General features: G+C 34.0%; 1 protein-coding gene across 1 annotated transcript in view; it reads right to left on the reverse strand.

Annotated features, from left to right (window-relative positions):
• Window positions 1-27,963, reverse strand: part of Mctp (multiple C2 domain and transmembrane region protein) — a 487,710-nt gene that overhangs the window by 30,868 nt on the left and 428,879 nt on the right. The window contains 12 exon segments of the mRNA XM_068352315.1: window positions 3,330-3,416; window positions 5,697-5,789; window positions 5,999-6,128; window positions 6,346-6,491; window positions 6,657-6,744; window positions 6,951-7,076; window positions 8,594-8,790; window positions 11,941-12,127; window positions 14,223-14,378; window positions 18,449-18,600; window positions 20,378-21,455; window positions 23,749-23,870. Of these exon segments, the coding sequence (XP_068208416.1) occupies window positions 3,330-3,416; window positions 5,697-5,789; window positions 5,999-6,128; window positions 6,346-6,491; window positions 6,657-6,744; window positions 6,951-7,076; window positions 8,594-8,790; window positions 11,941-12,127; window positions 14,223-14,378; window positions 18,449-18,600; window positions 20,378-21,455; window positions 23,749-23,870 (2,562 nt within the window).

The following is a 27,963-nucleotide window of genomic DNA, read 5'->3' on the forward strand; positions in this document are numbered from 1 at the left end:
TAAATCCGTTGAGGCTGAAGCCCAACTCTAATGTACAATAATGGTCTCCCTCATGAAGTCCTTACACTATTATCCTACCATCTATAAAATTTCTTCTGCCCACTTTATGACTACATAAATATTTACAAAGTTAAGTTTTGAATCGTGTATTTCTTCAATCTCACATCTCTTTCATATTCATTATAGTACAGTATATATATATATATATATATATATATATATATATATATATATATATATATATATATATATATATATATATATTAGAATAGTGAAAGTCTTTGTGAAATGAATAAAAAGTTTTGTGGTGAATTTTAACTGTTGATTTTATGTACAGTTGCTTCTAGTTCTATCTTTTGGTTGTATTTCCTCATACTTGAATATACTGTTCAGAAGTGACACAAAAACCGCAAACTTAACACAATCAATAAGTTTACTGTAGATAAAAAAAGCATATTGGCAACATGGAATTACCTCTATTTGATAGAAAATATAAAACCCGACACATACAATTACACCACAGCCCTTTCCCTTGTACTGTTTGATAGAGATAGGAGTTACTGACAAATATAATCATCCCCCAAATCTCGCAGGGGGAAAGGACTGTCAGGACAAAGTATAGGTTTGAATCCCATCCGAGTTTTTCCCTATTCATACAGTCATCCCTTTGTCATCATGGATTTTGACATTGCTGTTTTGATATTCCACGGCACTGAGATCTTCACAGGACTTCTACGTTCAGCCCGACATTTTCAAACCACCTGCACTTCTTTTCACGTGGCCTTTGGGCCGTTTCCCTCCTATTTCCCCAATGTTACTTCTCTGGCTACCTCCGTCTCATTCCCCCAGGACCCATCATTGCAAAAGCATCACCCACAAGTGTTTGTCAAGCAACTAGAGTCAATTACATAAGGAATTTTTACGTGTTGTGTATGCAGGAGTACACACACATGTATACTTCATATTCTGTACTGAATGGCTACTACTGTAACTTGGGAATTACATTACGAGTCACGAGATTTCGCTGCATATGCAGAACTTTGTAAATAGTAAATGGTGTTGTACGTGACTTGTAGTTTTTTTCTTTACCTTATTTTTACTATTACACTAATTGTCTCAGGATGGATATTCATACATTCATTGAAATAGAACTACTAACAGTGTATTTACAGTACAGCAGTGCAAAGACAGCAATCACTTATGAGTGATGTATCATCTCACCTTGGTTAATTAATCAGTAATATAGTGATAGTACTGTGCATATATTACAGTAATGTACCCTACAGCATCAGTAAGTGTTGTTTGATAGGAACAAGTCTTTAGTTGTTGTTTAAGCATGGGGAGGCATGGTGATGACTTACGCGTTATGAATCATCCTATCTTGTACTGACGCTGTGTTAGTAATGTACTATTACTATCAATTCAGCCTACCTTTGTAAAGTAATAAAAACTACAGTACAACACCGTGATAGAAACGATGTGAAAACAATGTAGTACAGCACAGTCGATCACTTAAGGTTTTAGTTAACCATGCCAAGGGCAACAATATTACATGGTTTTTTACTTATTGAGGGCGTCTGTTAAATAATCGCCAGGATAGCAAAGGGCTGACTGTATCTTACTTTATCTTAAGGATTTATGTGGACAGCCTATATTGTACAAAAATACTGGGAAAACGAAGTAAAAAAAAACTTTTGGGGGCTTAAAAGTAACTTTTCAGAGACATCAAAGATCCACAATTCAGTTGTAAGTGCTTCAGGAAAAGCTTAATATACACAAAGTCCTTTTCTATTTATCGTAATCCTCAAGAAAGCCAAAGAAGAGTGCAGAAAGAGAAGTCCTTGGAAACAACTGTAGCAGAGTCAAAGTAGTGACTGTAGCAAAGAATGGAGGATTAGAAAGCAATATTTGCAAAACCAAGCTTATAATAGCCATGAGAAAAGCAAGAGAGAAATTCCACTTGGAGGATGACCATATACATACCGAGGGAGATTTTTAGCATTAAATACAATCCTACGCAGCATGTGTATCAGATGAGGTCAAAGGAAATGACCAAGAGAGCTTATTGTAAATGTCGTAAGGTATACTTAATAATCAAATTATTCAAGAGCATACAGCCAAGGAAGAGCGGATGATCACATTAATGTATCAGAGGTGGTCTTGCAGCAAGAACATTTCTGTTACCTTAGCAATATTATGGAGTCAATATAGAGAGAACAGCACGAAAAAAGATTAGCAAAAGTCTAGAAGTAATGAAAAAACTGAAAAGCTGATAAGAGCAATTCATTAGTAAAGAAAGAAAAATTCTACAATGCATGTATTAAGCCTACAATTCTTTGCAAAGACAAACATCTACCAAGATAATGAAGAATATCCTGCATTCTGATGACCAACAAAGTCCTATGAACCATGAAGGAAATGCCTATATGAAGACCTATAGTTCATTTCTTTTAGTGATGCATATTTGCACCGACTCGCGGCAGTGCCCTTTTAGCTCGGAAAAGTTTCCTGATCGCTGATTGGTTAGAATTATCTTGTCCAACCAATCAGCGATCCAGAAACTTTTCCGAGCTAAAAGGGCACCGCTGCGAGTCGGTGCAAATATGCATCGCTAAAAGAAATGGACTATAGATCATATGGGATTTTAGTCTGCGTCTGAAGAAAAAAACTGATGTAAAAATAATAATGTAGATGATGATAATGAGATGATGATGATAGCCTATTTATCAACACAAAACTAAATTGGAGTAAACAGTGTCAACACAGTGACCATATATAATCGTAAAATATCCGCATTTCCTTTTACAATACTACAGTAGTACTTTAACCTCTCTCAAGATTATTGTCCCCAAAAATTCAACCTACGATCTGAAAGTACACATCTGTACATCTGTAATGCATATCTCATGCTAAGCTTGTACTATATCTATGAACTAAATAACACACAAAAAAAGAAACTTAGATTATCGAAAACTATGGTAAGAAATTCAGATTTTCAAAGAAAATATGAAAAATGAAATTATACTGTAAAAATTATTCTATGTATCATAAAAAATACTACTTGATGCCACACAGAAGTGCTGCATCATATTTTGAATTTAGAGAGACGATATTTTGAATTCAAAGGATAAAGTAACTCGCTAAATCCCGATGAGAAATGAATATGAATGCATGAAAAGACGAAATTTTGGAATTGCAAGAGAAAAACAGCGTTTGGTGTCTTGAAGTGAATTAGCAGCTGAAAACACACACCCATCACCAAGTGCCTGCGGATGCACTAGTTGAAGCTCCCAGACATTTGTCTCTACAGGTTGGTAGAAATACCTCACCTTTATTTTTGGGTTATTAGTAACTGCATTAGTTCCATCAGCACATTCCTTTTGATTTTGAGATTGTCTTACCTCTAAATTTCCATTCTGCATAAACAGCCCAGCCATTATGAAAAAAGGGAAATAATTAAAACCATGCTGAAAATCAAAGCACAAAAAATACAGTAACAGTCCTTCACAAACAAAATCAAGAACCAACGTAAAAAAAATGACATTGCAGAAGCAAAAGGGGGAAAAAGCCTTTGTCACATTAAACTTTCTATAAGAATTTGACAGAAAACTTTAATTATTTTATAAAAAAAAGTAAAATAAATATATTAGTGTAAAAAGAAATAATTTTATCACAAAACATTGAGAAAATTTTGGGTACTTTAAAGTTTTGTCTGGTTGTAATAGAAAAAACGCTATATCTGAGCACAAAAAATCTCAGCTGCTTGAAACAATGCTACCAACTAATATGCATATAAATGTCTTTCTGTTTACAATTAAATCAGATCTTCTAGAAAATAAATTTTGTGTAGCTCGCAAGCAACTCATCCATAAGAGCAAAACCTTTTAGGTCTGTAGCCTATGTGCAAAACTGTATAACTGAGCCTCATAATGCTGTATATAAATGACAACTGTAGCATTCAACTAGAAGTTACAATAGGGGAAGATAACATATGGCTTTATGGTCTCTTAGATCATTTATACACAGAGACAGAATCATTAGGTCCAGAGAGAATATTCCACATCTAATGTAAAAATTATTGTAGTTTGTCATATTAATTCTATCTACATTGAGCTAATGGAAAAATAACCTCATGAGTAAAGCAGAATCAACATTCTATCAGATCAGGATAAAATTTAAATTTCCTCTTGCAGAATTTACAAAAACTAGTTAAAAAAATCAACGACTTTTTTCCCTCACAGTTGCTAGATATAAAAACATCGATGAACAAATATTTAGAATTGGCAGTAATCCATTTCACATAACATGATCATAAAATTAGTGATTGAACATCTTATTTGGACCCAGTATTTCTGCCAGAATTTGAAGATTTCCCTGTTATTTTGCCTATTGTAACTTCTAGTTGATTGTTACATATACAGTATACAGTCTGCAAGTCTGTATATCATTTGAGCAGTAGTAACTGAACTTGGTTTCTCTGCAGTTACCTTCTTATCCCTTGTGATATTAAAAGTGGAAACTGTCATGGATGGGATATGATTTGCATTTTTAACATGTACCGCATGTCTCTTTCTGTTGTCCACAATTATCCCTGATTTTGTTTTGATCTGTTCCTTATTTATTATGGTTAGTAAAGGCAAACAAGGTTTGTTAGCACCATGTTATTAAGATACAGTGCTTGAGATCTCTTACAGCACACGCTTGATCCAATAACTGATCCAAAGCCTAGGTATTTATGTATGCAGTATTTCAATGTTAACTCCTCCTCAAGTACATGTAACAGTTTTTTATTCTTATAAAATGAATTTTATAATCTCCTAATTCTTTCTCTCGCATATTTTGTCTCCTATCTAAAAAGTATGCTTATAAAAACACGCTTATGTGTTTTATAGTTGCCGCTAAATCATTTCAACAAATATGTCCGTGTACAGTACTGTATGTGATTGTAGGCTACATACCCAACTACCCATAATGTATTTCATAGGAATGACTCCTCAAGAAGAATAGACAAAAAGCTTAAGTACCATAACTTCTTCATTGTTGAAATATATACTGTACAGTAGAGCCAACCTAAAATAATACCATATACTTTATAATTACTGCCCACAACAATATCATAACTCTTTAAAGGCAATGCCTATACCGTCAAAAGTGTTGATCAATTGTGTGCTTGAACGTGAATTCATATCTACACTTAGCTACACAAATATTAATCTTTATGTTTAGTGTATTTGAACCAAAAAAAAGAAATGTATTAAAGTCTTTTGTCAAGGTAGAAAAAATTAAAACATACACATATAAACTCTTGGAAATTATTTAAGGCGAGGTCTCTGAAACCGGGTAAACACTAAGAACTAAAAAAATGTATTTGATAGAATAAAATCTGAATGAGGGTATGCAAAATAAATGCAATTTAAATTACATATCATGATTTCAAAATAAAGATCTACATGAATCAAAAGAGAAAATGGATAATGAAGAATGAACAAAATATTCCCTTTATGATAAAAATGTGAAAAATGCCATTACAATACTGTACTTTACTCTACATTTGAGACAATGGAAACATAACAGTGAACATACCATATTTCTCAAGCAAACACCACTAAAACCAAAATTAACATATACAGTACAGTGTTTTCTATAAACTACTGAACCACATAACAGTTTTAGGAGGATATACAGACAGGTCTTACCTTGTCTTTGTCGTCATCATCTACTTCATCCTCGTCTCCTGACAGTTCACTTTCATCTTCTCTGTGCATCATACTTCCAACAATAGAGATTACCTATGAAATTATACACAAAACAACGATCATCACGTGAGGGCTGTATTCTTCCAAAACCACTCCACTAATTTGTTCAAGAAATGAAATTAATAAAGCTAGCCATTTTATCAATATGATTCTTATATTCACAATGAAAGTATCAACAATAAAAGTAGAGTGTTTAATACCATATTTGCACTTAAATTTCACTTAAAAAACAATAAACTCACTATGTAATTCCTGAGGAAGAGGCATAACAGCATGATAGGTAACATGTACACTTCAAAGCAATACGTCCCCACCATAAATACTATAAACGCTACGATACTTCGAAACGGAGATTCCCATTCCCAACACGACCTGTTTCGGGTAAAATTTACATTAATACAACACAAACTCCACAATGAACTCTTTATTACTATGTCAACATAAACAGGATACAACACAAACTTCACAATGAACTCTTTATTACTATGTCAACATAAACAGAAAACTGCTTTCATATCAAATTTATTCATGCACTGATACTTAACCACTAAAAAATATAATTCCTCCTTTAAAAAGATAAACAACTCACTTGATAAACTTTCCTAGCTCGTAGAAATCCATGATGGAAGACTTAAGGCGATTAACGTTTCTAATAAAAACTTGCCGTTTGAATTTCTGCTCAACCTGCATATATTTTTCCTCCATTGGTGTAAACGTTCTAACAGCTGCTCTAATCTGGAAGAAATAAAGTCATTGTCAATTGATGGGCTCCAGTGAAAGTATTTAAAGTATTTTAAAACTGTCAAGGACACCGCACCACATTAATATTATAATTGATAAAATATTAAAATTCCTTTTATTTCACAGTACAGTACAGTACAACAGTCCACCTCTAATTACCGGATTCCACTCAACGGAGCATTCAAGAAGTATTTCGGGATTACTGCCTTTCGCTCTCGCCCTGAGCTTTTTATCTTTCAAAGCGTACCTGAAAATTAAATTCGTTACAACAGAAAACAATCAAAGAAATTAAGCTCATTATAACATCTATGTTTAATCATATTAAAACATTGGATAATACTTTCTAAGGACTAAAATTTTCAAATGTATTTAAAGAAAGATTTACAAATGCAAATATCAAAAAAATGATTTTTTTTGCGTCAATTTAAAATCATTTAAAATAAGATCACTTACCAACGCTTTTCTCCATTTTTCACTTTCAAAAGTGGTATAGCTACCTTTCCTAAAAACTCAACCTTGTGATCTCTGTCTTCATCATAAACAGTCACTTCCAATATGCTATGTATATCTTTAATATTGCTGAAAAAAAAGAACACATCATCATTAAACTGTCATTTCTTGGCTTAAAAGGTATTTACTCAAAATACATCTGCAGCTTTGGAAGATGTAGCCTACATTTACAAGAATAATATGCAATATACAAGTGAACAGCAATTATGAAGTTCAATGTTTTATCATTCATTTTAAAAAGAAATTATGTTTGATATGAAGGTACTGAATAGCAAACTTTCAAAATACAGTAAAACTACAAAATACAAATGCTCCTACAGTTACAAACTTCAGATCTATTTACAGTAATTTCTCAAAATTTAATAAGCAAATTTCACACATAAAAGGAATTAACATATCATGAAGAAAAAGTAGCCTTTTGTATATCAGTAATCACTAAAAAAATAATCTACTACAGATATAATGTAAAACTATTACAATGTAATTTCAAGATAATGGTTAACTAAGAATTACTTTATGTAGATACTATAACAAAAAGATTGTATAATTAGAGACCAAACATGTTTTAAAAGACAAAAGACTACTTTCATAGAAGTGAATAAAAGATTGTCCATCAATGAAACAAGAGCAAAACAGATAAAGTATTTCTACATCAATTAAGGAGATGTATCAATGGGGAATCCACTTCTTTTGGGTTCTTTCTTGAAGATTAATGAAAGACTACCACTCATGATAAATTTTTGCTATATGTAAGTTTACTAAAATTAATGGTGAGGATAATGGTGGTCAAGGATTTGTTGCAAAAAAGTTTTGCGGAAAAATCTTCGTCTGAACAGAGCTAGGTGAAAATTTACAGAAGAAAATATTTTTAAAAAAAGTGTGACGGAAGAAAACCTATTTTCGGGGAGGTGCTGTGTAGTCTACTTGCATTTGCTAATTTAAAAATCTTTAGAAAAGTTCTATATTGAAATGCTACTACAATATGCATGCAGGTTTGGATTTCAATGGTATTCAAGTTTTCTCTTTTCAAATTTTTCTATCTTTCTCATTAAGTTTCCTTTGAATTTTTATCGAGTCAGTATGTGTGATAAGTTCATGAATTTTTAAAGGAAATACCACTAAATTTTCTTAAAACTCTTATTACAATGAATAAGAAATACTGTAATATGAACAAACCCTTTGCTCAAAATATGATCCCGAGGAAGAGTGCTTTTCAACAGTACATAAATTTTTTCCTTTAAACAGGCATTACTCTATACTCGAGTAACTGACACCCCAATTCATTGTAGTCTATATCATTATTATTATTAATATTATTATTATTATTATTATTATTACTAGCTAAGCTACATCCCTAGTTGGAAAATGGCTCCAAGAAGGAAAAATATGCAAAACATCAGGGTTAAGGTCGATAGTGGTGTACTAAGGCAAATAAAGACATACTTGGTTAGGAAGTACAAAACATCACTCAAGTTGAGAGTATTTGTAATCCCCACTTCCCCAAACTATTGCAAAATCTATAAGTGTACGAGCATCTGTACTATTAGAAGCACAACCAATTACAAAAAGACAAAGCTGCAATTTACAAGGTAAATATTTTGTTCCACATTGGCGAGAGAGTCTTATATTCTGTCTGCGTCTGAAGTCTGGCATTGATAAGCTCCAAAACACAGAAGGGATCGCTCTTGCCACCTAGATCTGCTGCCGCTAGACCCTGAGCACGATAAACTTTGACACGTAGATGGCCGATGTCTCGAAGATTGTGCAGTGTCCTTGAAAGTCTCTGTTGACAAAAAGGAACGATTGAAATAAATACTATGAAATAAATCAAAACAAATTTAAATAGCATATAAGTTCTGAATGTCTTTTGAATGGTTTCACCCCTCTAAGATGATTACTTCGTCAGGACCCTTGGATGTCAGGATGCCAGAAAACTCAAATTCAATCAATCAATCAAGTTCCTCTCATTTTTTATATGATACAAGTAGTATAACGGAAACAGTAGTGCCCGCCACTTATTCTATTTTCTCTTAACCTCTTTCTCTCTCTCCACCCTAGTTGCAACAAGCAAGGGCTAGCTGACAACTAGGCCTACATAATTATTTCACTGCTCAGGTGAACTGAAGCAATCTGAATTGAGAGAGAGAGAGAGAGAGAGAGAGAGAGAGAGAGAGAGAGAGAGAGAGAGAGAGAGAGAGAGAGAGAGAGGGGGGGGGTTTGACTGTCAGTTTTAAGTAAAGATAAAAGAGAAATTTTTGGAGGAAACACACAAACATTATCAAAATGATTTTTTCCCAGTACTGTCAGTCTACCATGAAGTCAATAACCTTTTTAACCTTTAGTAATTTACATAAAACCAATCTATCTCTCTCATGAATAATAAACTCATTCTTCTGATGTAAATGAGAGTTCAGTTATCATCATTGCTATTTTTACTGGAATAAAATCCCACTCCGTATGTACTGTAAGTTTTCACAATACATAGTCTACATTTCTCACCATTTATAGTATAGATTTTCATTTATATTGAACAACAACGCTTCATACATTTTAACCTTATTTTGCCATTACATTTTAATTATATCATTTAGTCCTAATAAACCCAGTTTTGTAAGCAGTAAGGAGTAATTATATATTAATTTTAAGGATTATAGTAATAAAAAAAATAATTACAAAATAGATGAAACTGATGATAACGGAATCTGCAAAATAAAATAAAATAAAAGACAATTATAAAACCTCGAATTCAATTGTCTTTTACGGTAAAGATATCTTTATTCTATAAATACGAATTGAAGAAAAATATGGGCGCTGTCGAAATTATTAATTCACACAGCATAGGCCTATGCAAAGTAAGTAAGGTTGAGAAGGCGAGAAACAGAAATATGTTGTTAATTAGATTAAAAGGTTTGCATTAAGTGATAAGATAAAGTTGATAGTGTTTTTGAAGCATCAGTGAGAGGAATGTCATCAAGCTTTATTGACAATACTTAAAGTATTTTGAACCAAGTTAAAAGATTGCTTAGAGTCTTTTGAATGGTTTATCAAGTTGTTTAGAGGTACAATTATATAGATTGATTACCGTGTTTTGAATTGTAAGTGATTTATCTACATTTTTTTCCCAATGATTTAGTCATTATTATTATTATTATTATTATTATTATTATCAACTTTTAGAACTGTAAGTGATTTATCTAAATTTTTTTCAATGATTTAGACATATTATTATTATTTATTATTATTATTATTATTATTATTATTACTACTATTATTATTATTAATATTACTAGCTATGTTACAACCCAAATTGGAAAAGCAGGATGCTATAAGCCCAAGGGGTCCAACAGGGAAAAATATCCAAGTGAGGAAAGGAAATGAAGAAATAAATAATCTATATGAGAAGAATAATGAATATAAAAATATCTTAAGGAAGGATGAATGAAAATATACAATTGAAAAGATGATATAATTTCAAAGTTTAAGGAGACGTAAAAAAAAGTTTTCCATTATCAATGACGTTTTGTCTTTTTCTGCAACTTAAAATGGCTAAGTTATAGCCATTCAAAGTCTTTTAAAATGGCATCTTTAACTTACATATCTGTCTTAGTATTTTCCTGCAACTTTAAATGGCTAAGTTATATCCATTCAAAGTCCTTTAAAAATGTCATCTTTAACTTACATATCTGTCTTAGTATTTTCCTGCAACTTCAAATGGCTGAGTTATATCCAATTAAAGGCATTCAATGGCATCTTTAACTTTATCTGTCTTAGTATTTCCCCGTAACTTAAATGGCTAAGTTATATTCATTCAAAGCCTTTTATCAATGGTATCTTTAACTTACGTATCTGCCTTAGTATTTTCCTGTAACTTCAAATGGCTAAGTTATATTCATTCAAAGCCTTTTATCAATGGTATCTTTAACTTACGTATCTGCCTTAGTATTTTCCTGTAACTTTAAATGGCTAAGTTATATTCATTCAGTCTTTTAAAAATGGCATCTTTAACTTACATATCTGTCTTAGTATTTCCCTGTAACTTCAAATGGCTAAGTTATATTCATTCAGTCTTTTAAAAATGACACCTTTAACTTACATATCTCTCTTAGTATTTTCATGCAACTTCAAATGGCCAAGTTATATCCCATCAAAGGCATTCAATGGTATCTTTAACTTTATGTCTTAGTATTTTCCTGCAACTTCAAATGGCTAAGTTATATTCATTCAAAGCCTTTTATAAATGGCATTTTTACCTTACATATCTGTCTTAATATTTTCATGCAACTTCAAATGGCTGAGTTATATCCAATCAAAGGCATTCAATGGTATCTTTAACTTTATCTGTCTTGGTACTTTCCTGAAACTTCAAATGGTTAAGTTATATCCAATCAAAGTCCTTTAAAAATGTCATCTTTAACTTACATATCTGTCTTAGTATTTTCCTGTAACTTAAATGGCTAAGTTATATTCCTTCAAAGCCTTTTATAAATGGCACCTTTAACTTATATATCTGTCTTAGTATTTTCCTGCAACTTCAAATGGCCGAGTTATATCCAATCAAAGGCATTCAATGGTATCTTTAACTTTATCTGTCTTGGTACTTTCCCTGTAACTTCAAATGGCTAAGTTATATTCATTCAAAGCCTTTTATCAATGGCATCTTTAACTTACATATCTGTCTTAGTATTTTCCTGCAACTTTAAATGGCTAAGTTATATTCATTCAGTCTTTTAAAAATGGCATCTTTAACTTACATTCCCTGCAACTTTAAATGGCTAAGTTGTTATATTCCTTCAAAGCCTTTTATAAATGGCACCTTTAACTTACATATCTGTCTTAGTATTTTCCTGCAACTTCAAATGGTTAAGTTATATCCATTCAAAGTCCTTAAGTTATATCCATTCAAAGTCCTTTAAAAATGGCATCTTTAACTTACATATCTGTCTGCTATAGTTCTGATTTCCCTTGGATTTTCCTGATAAGAATGTAGGTCCGATATAGTCTCCGAAGAAGTGGTTCCTGATATGGTAAGAAGAAGAAAAATAGACCCGGCACCCTTATCCAAGTCGACCCATATATGGTGAGTTTTCTCCCTCTCGTATTGCGTTAGGTCTATGCTGCACCTGGAATTAGAATTTTCAGTCGTACAAAAAACAAAATCTATTTATCTGTAGTTAATTCTTTTTCGTGAGGCAGATTTACACAGACTCGCAGGGGTGCCCTTTTAGCTCGGAAAAGTTTCCCGATCGCTGATTGGTTGGACAAGATAATTCTAACCAATCAGATAGCAGGAAACTTTTCCGAGCTAAAGGGACACCGGTGCAAATGCGTCTTATTAAAAAAAAATGAGTATAGGCACTTCCCCCAATTTTTTTGGGTAGCCAACATCAAACAAGGAACAAAAAGGGACCTTTCCTCTCTACGCTCCTCCCAGCCTGACGAGGGATTCAGCAGAGTTTGGCTGGTACCGCTAGGGTGCCCCAAAAACAAAATACTAAGCATAAAAGTTGCTGTAACATATGAATACATTAATAAAATAAAAACCAGGTACCTAATCTGAATAACTAAATCTTGTATACCACAATAATCTATTATCATTATTATTATTATTATTATTATTATCATTATTATTACTTGCTAAGCTACAACCCTAGTTGGAAAAGCAGGATGCTGTAAGCCCAGGGGCTCCAACAAGGGAAAATAGCCTAGTGAGGAAGGGAAACAAGGAAAAATTAAATATTTTAAGAACAGTAACATATTTAAGGACTTGGTAGCCATAAATATACTACAACTGAAATTACAAAATATTTTTAACGGAATAACAAACATTTATATAAAATACTGTGCTGTATACCAATAGTTTTACAATAAAAAAATATAACTGCTACATAAATAAGTCTGGTAAATTAAAGAAAATTAATTTTGCATACAGTATATGAAATGGATTGTGATGAATATGCACTTAACAATATTTAATAACTACAGTTTAATAAGGAAAGGAATTTAAGAAGTACATATTCATGGATTCAACTGAAGCTCATTATACAGTACATCATTATTATCATTAATATTACTAACCAAGCTTAAACTCTGGTTGGAGAAGCGGAATGCTACAAGCCCATAGGCTCCAACAGGGAACGAGATAAGAGAATAGCAAATATACTATATATGTCCTTGGCTATGGTAAGCAGCTCTTCTAGGAGAAGGACACTCCAAAATCAAACCATTGTTCTCTAGTCTTGGGTAGTGCCTAGCCTCTGTACCATGGTCTTCCACTACTCTATCTTTTTTTTCTCTTATTCTTGTTTTGTTAAAGTTTTTATAGCTTATATATTAGATATTTATTTCATTGTTAATGTTCTTCAAATATTTTATTTGTCCTTGTTTCCTTTCCTCACTGGGCTATTTTCCTTGTTGGAGCCCCTGGGCTTATAGCATCCTGCTTTTCCAATTTGGGTTATAGCTTAGCAAGTAATAATAATAATAATAATAATAATAATAATAATGAATAAAAAATAAAAAAATAAAATTTTACGATCAGTACCATCGTTAAAATAAACCGTCATATATAAACTATAAAACGAGAAATTTCAACCTTCTTGACATAAAAAAAGAAAAAAAAAATAAGAAAAAAAAAATGCTGCATGTTTATACTTCATGTGCCAAGGAAGTGGCCCAAAAATACCATTTTAAAATACAGTACTTATTTACTGCAATACACTATACAAGTAATATACGTTGATCTTCAAACATGAATCCTAAACTCTCTATAAACGAATTTAAATTTCATCATAGGATGCTGCATGAAACGAACAAAACATCTTTTTTTTTTCCCACCGCTATCCCTACATTAAGGGGTCGGTTGCCTGATGCGCCCTCTCCACGTCCCTTTTCACTGGCCAAGGTACACATTAATCTAACGAGATTTGGGACTTTGGATCCTTCATTCATGTTAAATAGTTTTATGACAAGATAATTCCTATGGAGTTCAGAACATTTTAATTCTTATAGTAATCAAAATATTGTAGATCTAGTAATATCAATAACTCATCTGCAGAAAAAGTTTCCTGGTTTTGAGGCACAATTTTCTTATTCTTGTTATACCTATAATCAATGTTAGCATAATACAGAAAACAAAACATTGAAGTAACACTCACAATGCCATTAACGCCTTATTTAGAAAATTCCCAAAACAAAATAACTATAACCATCACTTACTTTCCGATGAAATCATCTTTTCGAAGATCCTTATCCCAAACTGTTATTTCCAGCATTTGACTTTGGTCGTCGAACAGATGCAAATCGAACTGCTCCAGCCATCTTGGAGTGAGGGTGTGAAGCTCTACTTTACTCTTGTACTTCTCATTGCCAAGTCTGTTGGGAAAGAACACACATAAGTGAAAGAGGAACTCCACTGCAGAGCAGTCAAAAATATTTACAGACTCTCATGAATGGTAGAGGTAAGGGACAGTGACTATGCTCTAGCTAGGAGGACAAAGGCCCCTCTCCACCCAAGCTAGGGCCAAGGAGGGACAATGAAAATACCCTAGCTAGCAGGACAAATCACCATCTCCACCCAAGCTAGGGCCAAGGAGGGACAATGACAATACCCTAGCTAGCAGGACAAAGCACCATCTCCACCCAAGCTAGGGCCAAGGAGGGACAATGATAATACCCTAGCTAGCAGGACAAAGCACCATCTCCACTCAAGCTAGGGCCAAGGAGGGACAATGACAATACCCTAGCTAGCAGGACAAAGCACCATCTCCACCCAAGCTAGGGCCAAGGAGGGACAATGACAATACCCTAGCTAGCAGGACAAAGCACCATCTCCACCCAAGCTAGGGCCAAGGAGGGACAATGACAATACCCTAGCTAGCAGGACAAAGCACCATCTCCACCCAAGCTAGGGCCAAGGAGGGACAATGACAATACCCTAGCTAGCAGGACAAATCACCATCTCCACCCAAGCTAGGCCCAAGGAGGGACAATGACGATACCCTAGCTAGCAGGACAAAGCACCCTCTCCATCCAAGCTAGGGCTAAGGAGGGCCAAGCAATGGCTGCTGATGACCCAGCAGGTAGACCTGTAGGGTCCCACAATCCCCACATCCTTTGCTCACAATGATGGTGAGGTTGCAGACACTACAAGAAACTATTGAGCTTGAGCGGGACTCGAGCCCCAGTCAGGATGATGGCAAGGTAGGGACGTTTCCAATAGGCCACCACAGCCCTATTCAGTTATTTCATTTCAGAAGAAACATGGCAAAAAGAAAAAAAAATATTGAAAGATGTAATGGGATTAATAAGTCTAAACTAAAACCCAGAATTGCTGATAAAGGATTAGAAACAACAACAGAAATGATTGATACATCTTCAGCTTTTACATAGTACAGAAAGCTTACATATATTGGAGTCATTTAGAGTATATTATAATTGAATTTTTTGGGAAAAATAAGGATTGAAATATTTAAATTTTTATGGATTCTCAAAGAAAAGGACTTAATAGAAAGCATTAATACAAAAAGAATCAAATTTACGTCCCACCTCTCTCTCTCTCTCTCTCTCTCTCTCTCTCTCTCTCTCTCTCTCTCTCTCTCTCTCTCTCTCTCTCTCTCTCTCTCTCTCTCTCTCTCTCTATATATATATATATATATATATATATATATATATATATATATATGATCAAGAGGCTTCATACAATCATATCTTTATATTTACTAGGGGTATAACACACAAACACACACACACACACACACACACACGTGCACTTTGTTTGATGGAGAAACGCTGAAATATAGAATTTTATACTGAACAAGATTAATGCTATTAAAATCCATGGTCAAAACATCTGGAACAAGTTCAAGAAAAGGACCCCATTCACCAGGTCACAGATGTTGCCATCGCAAGAGCCTCTTGTTTAAATTCTGATTCTCCTTCCAGAGTCAGTTTCGAATACCATGACTTTAAATACGGAAATGTTAAGGAAGAATGGAAAACCTAATATTGTAAGAAGAGGGGATAAAATGGCTTCCAAAACCGGCAGGAGTATTAAACACGGTGCCAGTCGTAATTAAGTGATTGTATTTTGTATTGAAATTATGGGTACATACTAAGATATTTATTTTCAAATTAAGCTATACTCAATTTTTTTTAGTGAAGCGCATTTGCACCGACTAGGAGGAGTACAATTTAAGCTCTGAAAAGTTTCCTACTAGCTGATTGGTTAGAATAATCTTGTCCAACCAATCAGCTAGCAGGAAACTTTTCCGAGCTAAAAGGGCACCACTGCCAGTCGGTGCAAGTGCGCCTCATTAAAAAAAATGATTATAGTCATAATTTCGAAAATATCAAAATTGTAGTAATATATTGATATCTGATCATTTATATTCACCTATCTCATGAATAATATTACACTTTTCAATACTATATTAGAAAAATAATGTGTAAAGGACTCTCATTATCAAATATATCTGCGTTAATCATAAATATTTTCATTACGAATCTGAGATAGATAGATCATACCAATGTTACTGGGGAGGGGGGGATGCCAAAAATGTATATATAATCATTCAGAAAAGTCCATTTTACTAAGCTATGCGGTTTTGAATGTAAATTTAATTTTTTTGTGTTTTTAAACTAAAACATTCTAAAATACAAAAATGCTTATTATAGTCATAACATGATAATATAGGAAATTAACGAACCAGTTTAGCGAAAATAGACTCTTCGATTCTATCTTGAAATACTCTTTGTAGCGATTGTCACTTTAGAGTTTAGAGTTTACTCATTTCATTTACATTTCTCAATAACCCGTTTCGACCAATTTTCCTGTCGGCGAATAGTCATGTACCAACCGTGTGTCACACGATCGTACATAATAACGACATTTACTTTTGTGTATATATTATGCTTGTATCTTCACTCTCTCCTCGCACTGACAAGGACCTGAAATAACATGCCTGTTTTTCTCAGCATTAACTGTTACCGGTGCGGTGTCAGTTGAACAGGAAATTTCCTGTTATGTCTTTTATGCCTTTTTTGCATGGAGTTTATGTATATATAAGCGAGTGGTCTGTAATAAAGTTACTCAATTGCTTTCATCCTGCCTTTGAGTCATAACCTTCTCTCGGCCCGTCACAGTCTGTTTGACAAATTGCCTTTTCGACCAGTTTTCAGTCGACCAACTGCCTTTCGACCAATCGTTAGGTTACCCAAGACTCATATCATACGACCTTGTTGGGAACATTTAGAATTGAAATCTCATTGTCCAAATTGGAAGCTTAAGAAATCAAACTATTAATCTCTAGAGAAAACTATTTCTTTTAATGACTAATTTACTTATTTACAGTAGTCTTAAACTATTTCTCTTTGTGGTAGAACAGTATATAAAAACGATTAGCCAAAATCTTTAATTTTTTATATATAATATATAATTCAAGGGTTGTGGTGGCCGATGTAGTAACGTCCCTGACTGGTGACGCCAGACTGGGGTTCGTATCCCGCTTGAAATCGTTATTTCTTTGGTCGCTGCAACCTCACCATCCTTGTGAGCTAAGGATGGGGGGGGGGGGTTTGGGGGAGCCTATAGGTCTATCAACTGAGTCATCAGCAACCATTGCCTGGCCCTCCTTGGTCCTATCTTGGGTGGCGAGTGGGCTTGGGCACTGATCATATGTAGAAATGGTCAGTCTTTAGGGCATTTTCCTGCTTGATAGGGCAATGTCACTGTCCCTTCCCTCTGCCATTCATGAGCGGCCTTTAAAGCCTTTAAACACGTATTTTGTAGGAAATTGAATTAAATTACTCATAATTGGAAAAAAATAATAGGTAATTTCCTAACTGATCATTCTACATGATAATTAGATCGAAGTAATTAAGTTTTCAATTTAAAATTGAATACATGCAATAAGTGTTTTATTGAAAGGGAAAAATTACTTTAAAAAATGTTTTTTTTTTTGAGTCATAAAGCTGTTGAATTGTTAACGGCAATATATTGCACACACATATACATACATACATATATATATATATATATATATATATATATATATATATATATATATATAGTATATACATTTATACATATATATATAATATAGGTGTAAATAATAAATATATATGTATACACACGCACACACACACACACATATATATATATATATATATATATATATATATATATATATATATATATATATATATATATATACACACACACATAAGACACACAGTATATACAGTATATATATATATATATATATATATATATATATATATATATATATATATATATATATATATATGTGTGTGTATATATATATAAATAATTTATATATATATATATATATATATATATATATATATATATATATATATATATATATATATATATAGATACACACACACAAACAATGCTAAAGTAACAACATTTTGTTTTTTACCTGAACTTGACGTATGGATCGGAAGTCCCATCGGGGTCCATAGGCAGCATATTCTTGCCTTCCACCAACACTATCGTTACAACGGAACTCCAAATTTGACTTTTCAAACGCCTCTGTTGTTCGGCTAAGCGGGACCCTCCTCTCTGCAAATACTGCAATAAAAAAGAGAATTTCTTATTAATAAAATACTTTTTCAGTCAATTCATACAATATAAGATAGTCTACTCTGTTAGAATAATCATAATTTGAATAGGAAATTCTCGGTGAAAATATACTGTTCTCAGCCGTATTTCAGTAAAATACAGGCGACCGTAATTTTTACCCTAATTTGTTATTATCCTTTACGGGTTGGTGACCGTAATATCACTCCTTTACGTCAATATATCCGTTTTTAAAACGGTAAATGTCTGGCAACATGTATTCCAGGATTTTTACCGTTTTTTACGGCAAATTTTTAGCAGTGTAGTCTACACTTAAAAAATTGCATTAAAAAACGGTGAATGTCTGGAAACATTTATTCCAGGATTTTTACTGTTTAAAAAACGGATATATTGACGTAAAGGAATATTGATATTACGGTCACCAACCCGTAAAAGATAATAGCAAAGTAGGGTAAAAATTACGGTCTACTGTATTTTACTGAAATACGACTGAGAACAGTAAATTTTTTACGGAGAATTTCCAATGAAAATTGTTTTCTTTTTTAACAGTGTACGTCTAATCTTGCATTTTATGGTGTTATAATTTCATCTGGATAAAGAACTCTAGAAAATAGTCACAGAGCAAGTTTTTACAGATTAATTCATAGCTCAATATTTACCGTCGTTATATTGGTCTCATATTTCAATTGAACACATCTTGAAAAATATATTTCTTTTAGATTCAATTCTAACAATAGATACATTTTTCTTGTAAGAAAAACTTCAAAATACCATATTTTTTCATCAATTTGTTTTCATTAATCAAAAAATATTATCAATGAAATTTTATGATTCAATTAAATCATGTCTACATTTTGACGTAAGCGGTCTCATTTTCAAAGAAAATTAGATAAACATTAAAATTACCCTAAACTGTAAATAATAATTTCTTTTTTTGCTGAATAAATCGAATTGTGAAAATAGACCTCATTGTAAGACTCTTAAGAACTGTATTATTAAGACCCTTAACATTTTATTATATTCTATAAAATAATGTGATAGTAAAACTATATAAACCACTTTATCTATAAAGTTGAACTGAATTGGATAATCTAATTCTAGGTCTTCAGCCAAACACTGGGGCATCAAAGGACATTCAGCACTGTATAGTGCAAATTAATCAACTATATCTGTATTCTAAAATTTGATATAATCTTAACTTCTAAAACCAATCACATAACTTTCATACCATAATATCTAAATGCAAAATAATGAGGGATTAAAAGGATTAAAAAATAAATTAAAATTATTTAAAGCTCATGATATAAACCAATACACTGTATACATTTTTTCAAGTTCAGGGTCTTAGAATTTTCCCCCAGGTAATTCTCTTAACCTGGTAATATAAGTAAGAGCATGGAATACTCAAAATGGCAAGATTCTCCTATTCAAAAGTTAATCATGTATAGATACTAATAAGTAGACTTACTACTGACAATCATAAAATACTTTTACTTCAGTGATTCAAACTTACCTTTGGTATTATGGATAGAAAGGTGTTATTGCCAGCCTATACTCAAAGGATAATCCAAGACTCACTATACTTACTTGAATAATCTGATGTTAATTAACTGATACCTTAAATGACTGCTACATCACTAAACAATTGCTTTACGAAACAGGGAGATATGAATTATCAACCCTTAGTATGATAAATGTTTAACAAAAATGGCAGCATTGTCTTGTGTTACAATAATCATTACATTAATCTATAATCATAATAACTCACCACCGCTACTTTACTAAGAGTGTCCCCCAAGGACTTGTGGCTCTTAACGGACTCCTTTTCTTTCAGGGACTTGTGATGAGGACTTGGATGATGGATATTATGGCCTTCGGACTTGGGCCCGTCAGTCTTGGAGTCCTCGCTGGTCTGCGGCAGCATAGAGGACCTACGGGAATGACTGAAGAAGTTACCGAAGAGATCGAAGCTCTTGTTGTGATCGTGTTCCGGCGGCGAGTGAGATTCTTGCCTTTCCTCCCGGCTCTGCTGAGAACTGCTGTCGTCGTCTGTGCCTGCGTCGGAGTGGTCCGAATAATGCCCGGACTTGTTGGACAAGGAGGGCACCAATAGGGAATGACTGGACAACTCGGATTCCTCTCTTTTCAGGTTCTCGCCGTCATCAGACGAAAAGTGAGCCGTCCTGTTGTTGATGCCAAAATCTCTGCCCTTGCTGTGAACTACGTCGTTTTCGCTTTTGCTGCCCTGGATGTGCAGCTCATCGGCGGATAGGAGAGTGACGTCATCCGTCCCACTGCAAACCATCCCCTCCAAGTAGGCATGGTGGAGAGCCTCCGAGAGAGCAGAGTAAGTCTGAGACTTGGCAAAGCTGGGGCTGTTGGGATGCAAGTGATCTCTGGAAACAGGATAGGTGTTGTGGACCTCTTCGTAGGACGTCACGATACTGGTGGAATCGTAGGCGAAGACCTGACTGCTAATGCTATCGGCGGTGCCAGGAGGACTGGCGAAGACCGGCTGCATGGCATCGTGATATTCGAAAGCGCTGGAATGAACGTCGCATTTCCCATCCTCTCCGAGATGAATGTGGTCGCCATCTTTGTCCTCTGCGCTCGGGGAAGGGGTACGACTTCGGAAGACCTTCCGGAAAGCTTTGGCCAGGGAACCACCGACGGTACCGACCTTGTGGAAGGTGAGGGGCGTCCCGCTCCTGTGGTCGGGGGACAGGGTGTCCTTTTTCACGTTCCCGACGGGGTCACTGACGGTTACATGGAGTGTCTCTTGTTTCATGCTATTCTCCACACTTTCAGAGCATTCGGTCATCATGTCACTAAGTTGGTTTCCATGTCAACAGAAATTTCGGCAAGAAAATACCGACACTTTCCAAAATAGTTCCTCACATTGATGTTTGATAAAATGTTGATTCATTTGCGGATAAAACACAGATTCATTTATATATTTCATCTCTACGAAGGAAAATAAACCAATCCCTTTTAGCATCATATGACGAAAATATCACCATTTTATATATAAATTCAAATAAAAAAAATTCACAAAATAGTTGTCGTAACGAATAGAATATATAGTTATGGCTTTCGTAAACAAGAAGGCATCATTCTGATAAGACCTATATTCATTAACAATAACTATTTCTACTATAACTTCTACTACTAAAAATTCTATTATTATTATTATTATTATTATTATTATTATTATTATTACTAGCAAAGCTACAGCCCTAGTTGGAAAAGCAAGATGCTATATGGCCAAGGTCTCCAACAGGGAAAAATAGCTGAGTGAGAAAAGGAAATAAGAAAATAAAGGATGAGGTAATATTTAAGGGCACAGACACGCATCCACATTATTACTTATTGAATTTAATTTTTATGAATAATTAATCTTCCAAAAAGGTGGGGCGAAGATAAATTGTAAGAATGAAACTACGCTGTTTCACTTATCTTTCTTTCACAAATAAATATTTAAAGATGTTGGTTTTTCAGTTCTAAGGATTCTTTAAAAAAGTAGTATTTTCAGGATTAAATAAATAAAGTAAAAACAAAACAAATTTCAGATAAATAACAAACAACCAAATTGAAATTTCGTGTGTCAAGTAATTAGAAGAATTAAATTTATTTAGAAAAAGAAGATTCGAGGAAAGTCGTAAATAAAAACAGCAATACTGTCCTGCAGATCTGAGGAGTACTTATAAATCTAAATCTAAATACTATTGAAGTTTTAATCCAGGAAAAAAAAAAAAAAAAAAAAAAAAAAAAAAAAAAAAAAAAAAAAAAAAGGAACATCATCATCATTATATACCTGAATGAAAGACTTCACCGACGCCAGCGCCACCTATATACCTATTTTCCGAAAGCAATGAGCTATTAAAAATTCATATTAGGAACTTCCTATGTTAAACACCTCTTTGGATGCAATTCTATGGCCTCTAGCAAGGGTTATTTTCACCTGTGAGGCCTCCAAGCGATGCGAAGAATTTCATATACACGGGGGAAATCCCCGACTTTGAATACGAATTGGATGATTACCAGAGTTCAAGATAAACATCCTTTTTTATTGGCGCTCATAGAAAAAAAAAAAAGAAAAAAACACCACCACGTAATTTTAATCGGTAGTTCTCCGTAATAATACACTGTTCTTAGGCGTATTTCAGTAGATTACAGGCGACCGTAATTTTTTACCCTACTTTGTTATTATCTTTAACGGGTTGGTGACCAAAATATCACTCCTTTATGTACTGTATGTATATCCTTTTTTTTTTTTAAACTGCAAATGCCTGGAAACATTTATTCCAAGATTTTTAGTTTTTTTTTTTTCCGGCAAATTTTCAAGTGTAGAGACTGACCAAATATATACATACATATATATATATATATATATATATATATATATATATATATATATATATATATATATATATATATATATATACATACTTTATCAGCGCCAAAGACCACTCCCAACCCAAGCTAAGACCAGGAAGGGCTAGACAATGGCAGCTAATGACTCAGCAGGCAGACCTACAGTAGAGGCTCTCCTAAACCAATCATCCCTAGCTCACAAAATGATGAGGTTACAGACACGGCTAGAAACTATCGAGATTGAGCGAGTCTCGAACTCCCGTCCAACAGATTGACAATCAGGGACGTTTTCAATAGGCTACCACAACCTATTAGCCTCCGAGAAAATCACATGTTGAAGTAGTTTAGTTTAAGCAGACTCAACAACCCTCTTTAGCTATGGTAAGCAGCTCATCTAGGACACTCCAAAATCAAACCTTTGTTCTCTAGTCTTGGGTAGTGCCATAGCCTCTGTACATTGGTCTTCCACTGTCTTGGGTTAGAGTTCTCTTGCTTGAGGGTACACTCGGACACACCATTCTATCTTATTCCTCTTCCTCTGGTTTTGTTAAAGTTTTTATAGTTTATTTAAGAAAAATTTATTTTAATGTTGTTACTGTTCTTAAGACATTTTATTTATCCTTGTTTCCTTTCCTTACTGGGCTATTTTCCCTGTTGGAGCCCTTGGGCTTACAGCATTCTGCTTTTCCAACAAGGGTTGTAGCTTAGCAAATAATAATAATAATAATAATAATAATGAGGGAGTGCACCCTGTCACACACTTACTGCGCGGTGATTAACCAAACAGAGAGTGTAGAGACCAGAGAGTAGAAAGAGATGGTAGTAGCGGTGGGCAGGGGTACTTCCTCAGAGCGAGGTGTGCCTGGAATTTCTGTGTCCAACTGTACCTACAATATGAATAGCTTCTACAAACTGTGCTGGGCTATGCAAGCAATTGTATGTTTAAATTAATAGTTCCATATTCGTATTTATACATCAATCGATAAAATGTATTACGACAAAAAGCAGGATGAAGTTTAACCAAATAACCAGTGCTGGTCACACCTAAAAATTCAGTACTTTATTTTTGTATTCATTTACAGAGACAAAGAACGAACGTAAGCATGGAAATGCATTTAAAGGTCACAGCAATTAATCACGTTCTTTGCCATGATGAATAACTAGTTTTGGTCAGCAATCCGACACTGAAAAGATAATCTATACATTGCTATATTAAGCAAATCGTGGAAAAGAAGTTATTTTCTGTTATTATTATTATTATTATTATTATTATTATTATTATTATTATTATTATTAGCAGTAGTCATACAAATAATAATAATAAAATAATAACAATAATAATAATAATAATAATAATAATAATAATAATAATATTTCCACGTAATATTTCTTCCATGTCTATAAATCCCTTTCGATATTTGAATAAATTTCAGAACTCAACATGGCCAATATTCAACGGCATTTTATGGAGGACAAAAGTTATTATTAAATTGCAACTACACACACAGAGAGAGAGAGAGAGAGAGAGAGAGAGAGAGAGAGAGAGAGAGAGAGAGAGAGAGAGAGAGAGAGAGAATCGAGGAACTAAAGACCCCCTTGTTCACGCCTCAAATATCCTTCCACCTCTCTCTGAGAGGTGGAAGGATATTTGAGGCGTGAACAAGGGGGTCTTTAGTTCCTCGATCTCTCTCTCTCTCTCTCTCTCTCTCTCTCTCTCTCTCTCTCTCTCTCTCTCTCTCTCTCTCTCTCTCTCTCTCTCCTTCGAGAGAGAGAGAAGTATTGGTTAAAGAGGAACATATCCTTCACCTTCCCCGCTACCACTCGCCCATGGCACAACACACAACATCCGGTAGTATCCCCGATTTCCTAGAAGGATATAATCTTCGAAGGAATAAAGTGTCGTGTATCATATTTCTCGCTTTTATTCGGAATTTACTTCGAGAATTTCCGTATTTTCTTTGAGAGTTCAGTTGGTAAATGACATATCCTTATTTTCATGTAAACATAGATATGAGACTTTAAAATTAACAATGTCAAGGCTGAGATAAGTTAATTTGGTTCAATTATGATTGATTTAATCTGTTAAATTTAAAGTAGGGTTTGCAAGGTAACAGTTTAAAGGTTTAATGGCCGCTCATGAATGGCAGAGTCAAGGGACAGTAACAATGCCATAGCAGGACAATGCCCTAGAAACTGACCATATATCCACATGATCAGCGCACAAGCCCCTCTCCACCCAAGCTAGGACCAGGAAGGACCAGGCAATGGCTGCTGATGACTCGGCAGGTAAGCCTATGGGTTCCTCCAGAGGCCTCATGCTGATGATTCAGCTGGTAGGCCTATAGGCTCCTCCAGGGCCTTCATACTTAGCTCATAAGGATGGTCGGGTTGCAGACACTACAAAAAACTATCAAGCTTGAGCGGATCTCGAACCCCAGTCCAGCATATCGCCAGGCCGGGACGTTTCCAACAGGCTATATCAACCTTTTTTACTTGAATACAGTTCCTAGAGGACTAATTATTATATTTTTTTCTCTTTATATAAACTATTTAAAATATTGCGATATAGTAAGCTTAGACTTACAAGTGTCAATGTTTACTTTACCTCATTTGAAACATAGGACATATTTATTTGAATGTAGTTACTGTTCTTAAAATATTTTATTTTTCCTTGTTTCCTTTCTTTACTGGGCTATTTTCCCCGTTGGAGCCACTGGGCTTATACCATTCTGCTTTTCCAACTAGGACTGTAGCTTAGCAAATAATAATAATAATAATAATAATAATAATAATAATAATAATAATAATAATAATAATAATAATAATAATAATAATAATAATAATAATACTTGGGTTACGGCCTCTTCTCCTAAATGTCTCGCCCTCCAACCATACAGCACAAATACGGAGACCCAAGTAATATATTGACGTAAACCAGCCACGTGACCTAAATTCAATAAATGAATAGATGGATAAACAAATAAATATAGGAGGTATATTTGATAACAATTACTTATGTAAAACGAACACTGGTGAACGTGTGTGTGTGTGTGTATGATATGTATGTATGTATATATATATATATATATATATATATATATATATATATATATATATATATATATATATATATACACACACACACACACATATATATATATATAACTATTCGGTCTCTACCCATCCCATGGATATAGGGAGAGGATGTAGTCATACCTGGTGAGAGCAGGAACCCCGAGAGATACACTAGGAAACCAAAACTGCCGTGTTGTAGTTAAGAAAAGAGGTGGGGGTTGGGACAGTTTGAATCTGTTACGCATATAAATATTTAGCCGTCATTTTTGACAGGTCGCATGCACTAGTTTTGTAATATTTCCTAAACATTCAACTGAAATGAGTTAATATATATTAACAAACATAAACTGGATTTCTGCATATCTTATAAAGACATCCGCGAACATGGGTCTATGATCCATATTAACTCGGCACTGGGTCGTGTCCGTGTTAATACTTAACCATGAATCAAACCACCTCATCTGATTTCAGTCTATCACAAGAAGGGTTATTATCGTGTAAGTATCTTCAGGGTATTTTTAAGATGTTTTGACTAAAGATCTCCTCTATGTAATAAAGAGCAACTGTCAGCCTATATATATATATATATATATATATATATATATATATATATATATATATATATATATATATATATACACATACAAATATATACATATATATATATATATATATATATATATATATATATATATATATATATATATATATATATATATATACTGTATATGTGTGTGTACTGCGTGTATATATATATATATATATATATATATATATATATATATATATATATATATGAGTGTGTGTGTATATATATTGTATTATCATTATTGCTTGCTAAGCCACAACCCTAGTTGGAAAAGCAGGATGCTACAATTAAACCCAAAGGCTCCGACAAGGAAAATACCCCAGTAAGTAAAGGAAATATGAAAACAGGCAGAATGGGGTGCCCGAATGTACCCTCACGCATGAGAACTCTAACCCAAGACAGTGGAAGACCATGGTATAGAGGCTATGGCACTACCTAAGACTAGAGAACAATAGAGAACAATATCTACATTCTTGTGAGCAATGGCTGGTTTTCAGATGGGCTATATAGCTGAGCACTGGGGCCTGTGAGGCCATTCAGATAGGTGTAAGTGTGTGTGTGGGGGGGGGGGCCCTCCAGTTACACAGTATGATATAAAACTTGCGAGGTTTAAAGGCCACTCATGAATGGCAGAGGCAAGGGGCAGTGACAATTCCTTAGAGACTGACTAGATACATATATGATCAGCGCCCGAAACCTCCTCTCCACCCAAGCTAGGACCAGGGAGGGCCAGGCAATGGCTGCTGATGACTCAGCCGGTAGACCTATAGGCTCCACTAAACCTCCCAATTTTAGCTCACAAGGATGGTGAGGCTGCAGACACTACAAGATACTACCGAGCTTGAGCGAGGCTCGAATCACAGTCCAGCAGATCACCAGGCAAAAAAGGAAGGAGGATCAGAAGTAAAAGAATATAAAGCAAGTGCAGCTAGGAACCAAAGTAACCCAATAAGGACCCTCAATTAATGCTTACAGTGCACCCCGTAAACTGAAATAACCGAACTCAAACTGTATGTGGATGTACAGTATATGATAATACGTCTTTTCTTATACTACCACTTATTTTTATAGCTGATGGCAGATATGGGATAAAATCAAATGGAACTTCGAAAGTTCAAACTTGCAGCAAATGTTTTCATGTTGAACAGACTGACATAGGTATTTTTATAGTTTATATGTTACGAAAAATGTTTTAATGTTAACGTTTTTAAAGTATTTTATTTTAATTGTTCATTACTTATTATATCGTCCATTTATTTCCTTATTTCCTTTCCTCAATGAGCTATTTTATCCCTGTTGGAGCCCTTGGTTTCTCA

Source organism: Palaemon carinicauda, chromosome 2 (assembly GCF_036898095.1).
Source record: "Palaemon carinicauda isolate YSFRI2023 chromosome 2, ASM3689809v2, whole genome shotgun sequence".
Taxonomy (NCBI): domain Eukaryota; kingdom Metazoa; phylum Arthropoda; class Malacostraca; order Decapoda; family Palaemonidae; genus Palaemon; species Palaemon carinicauda.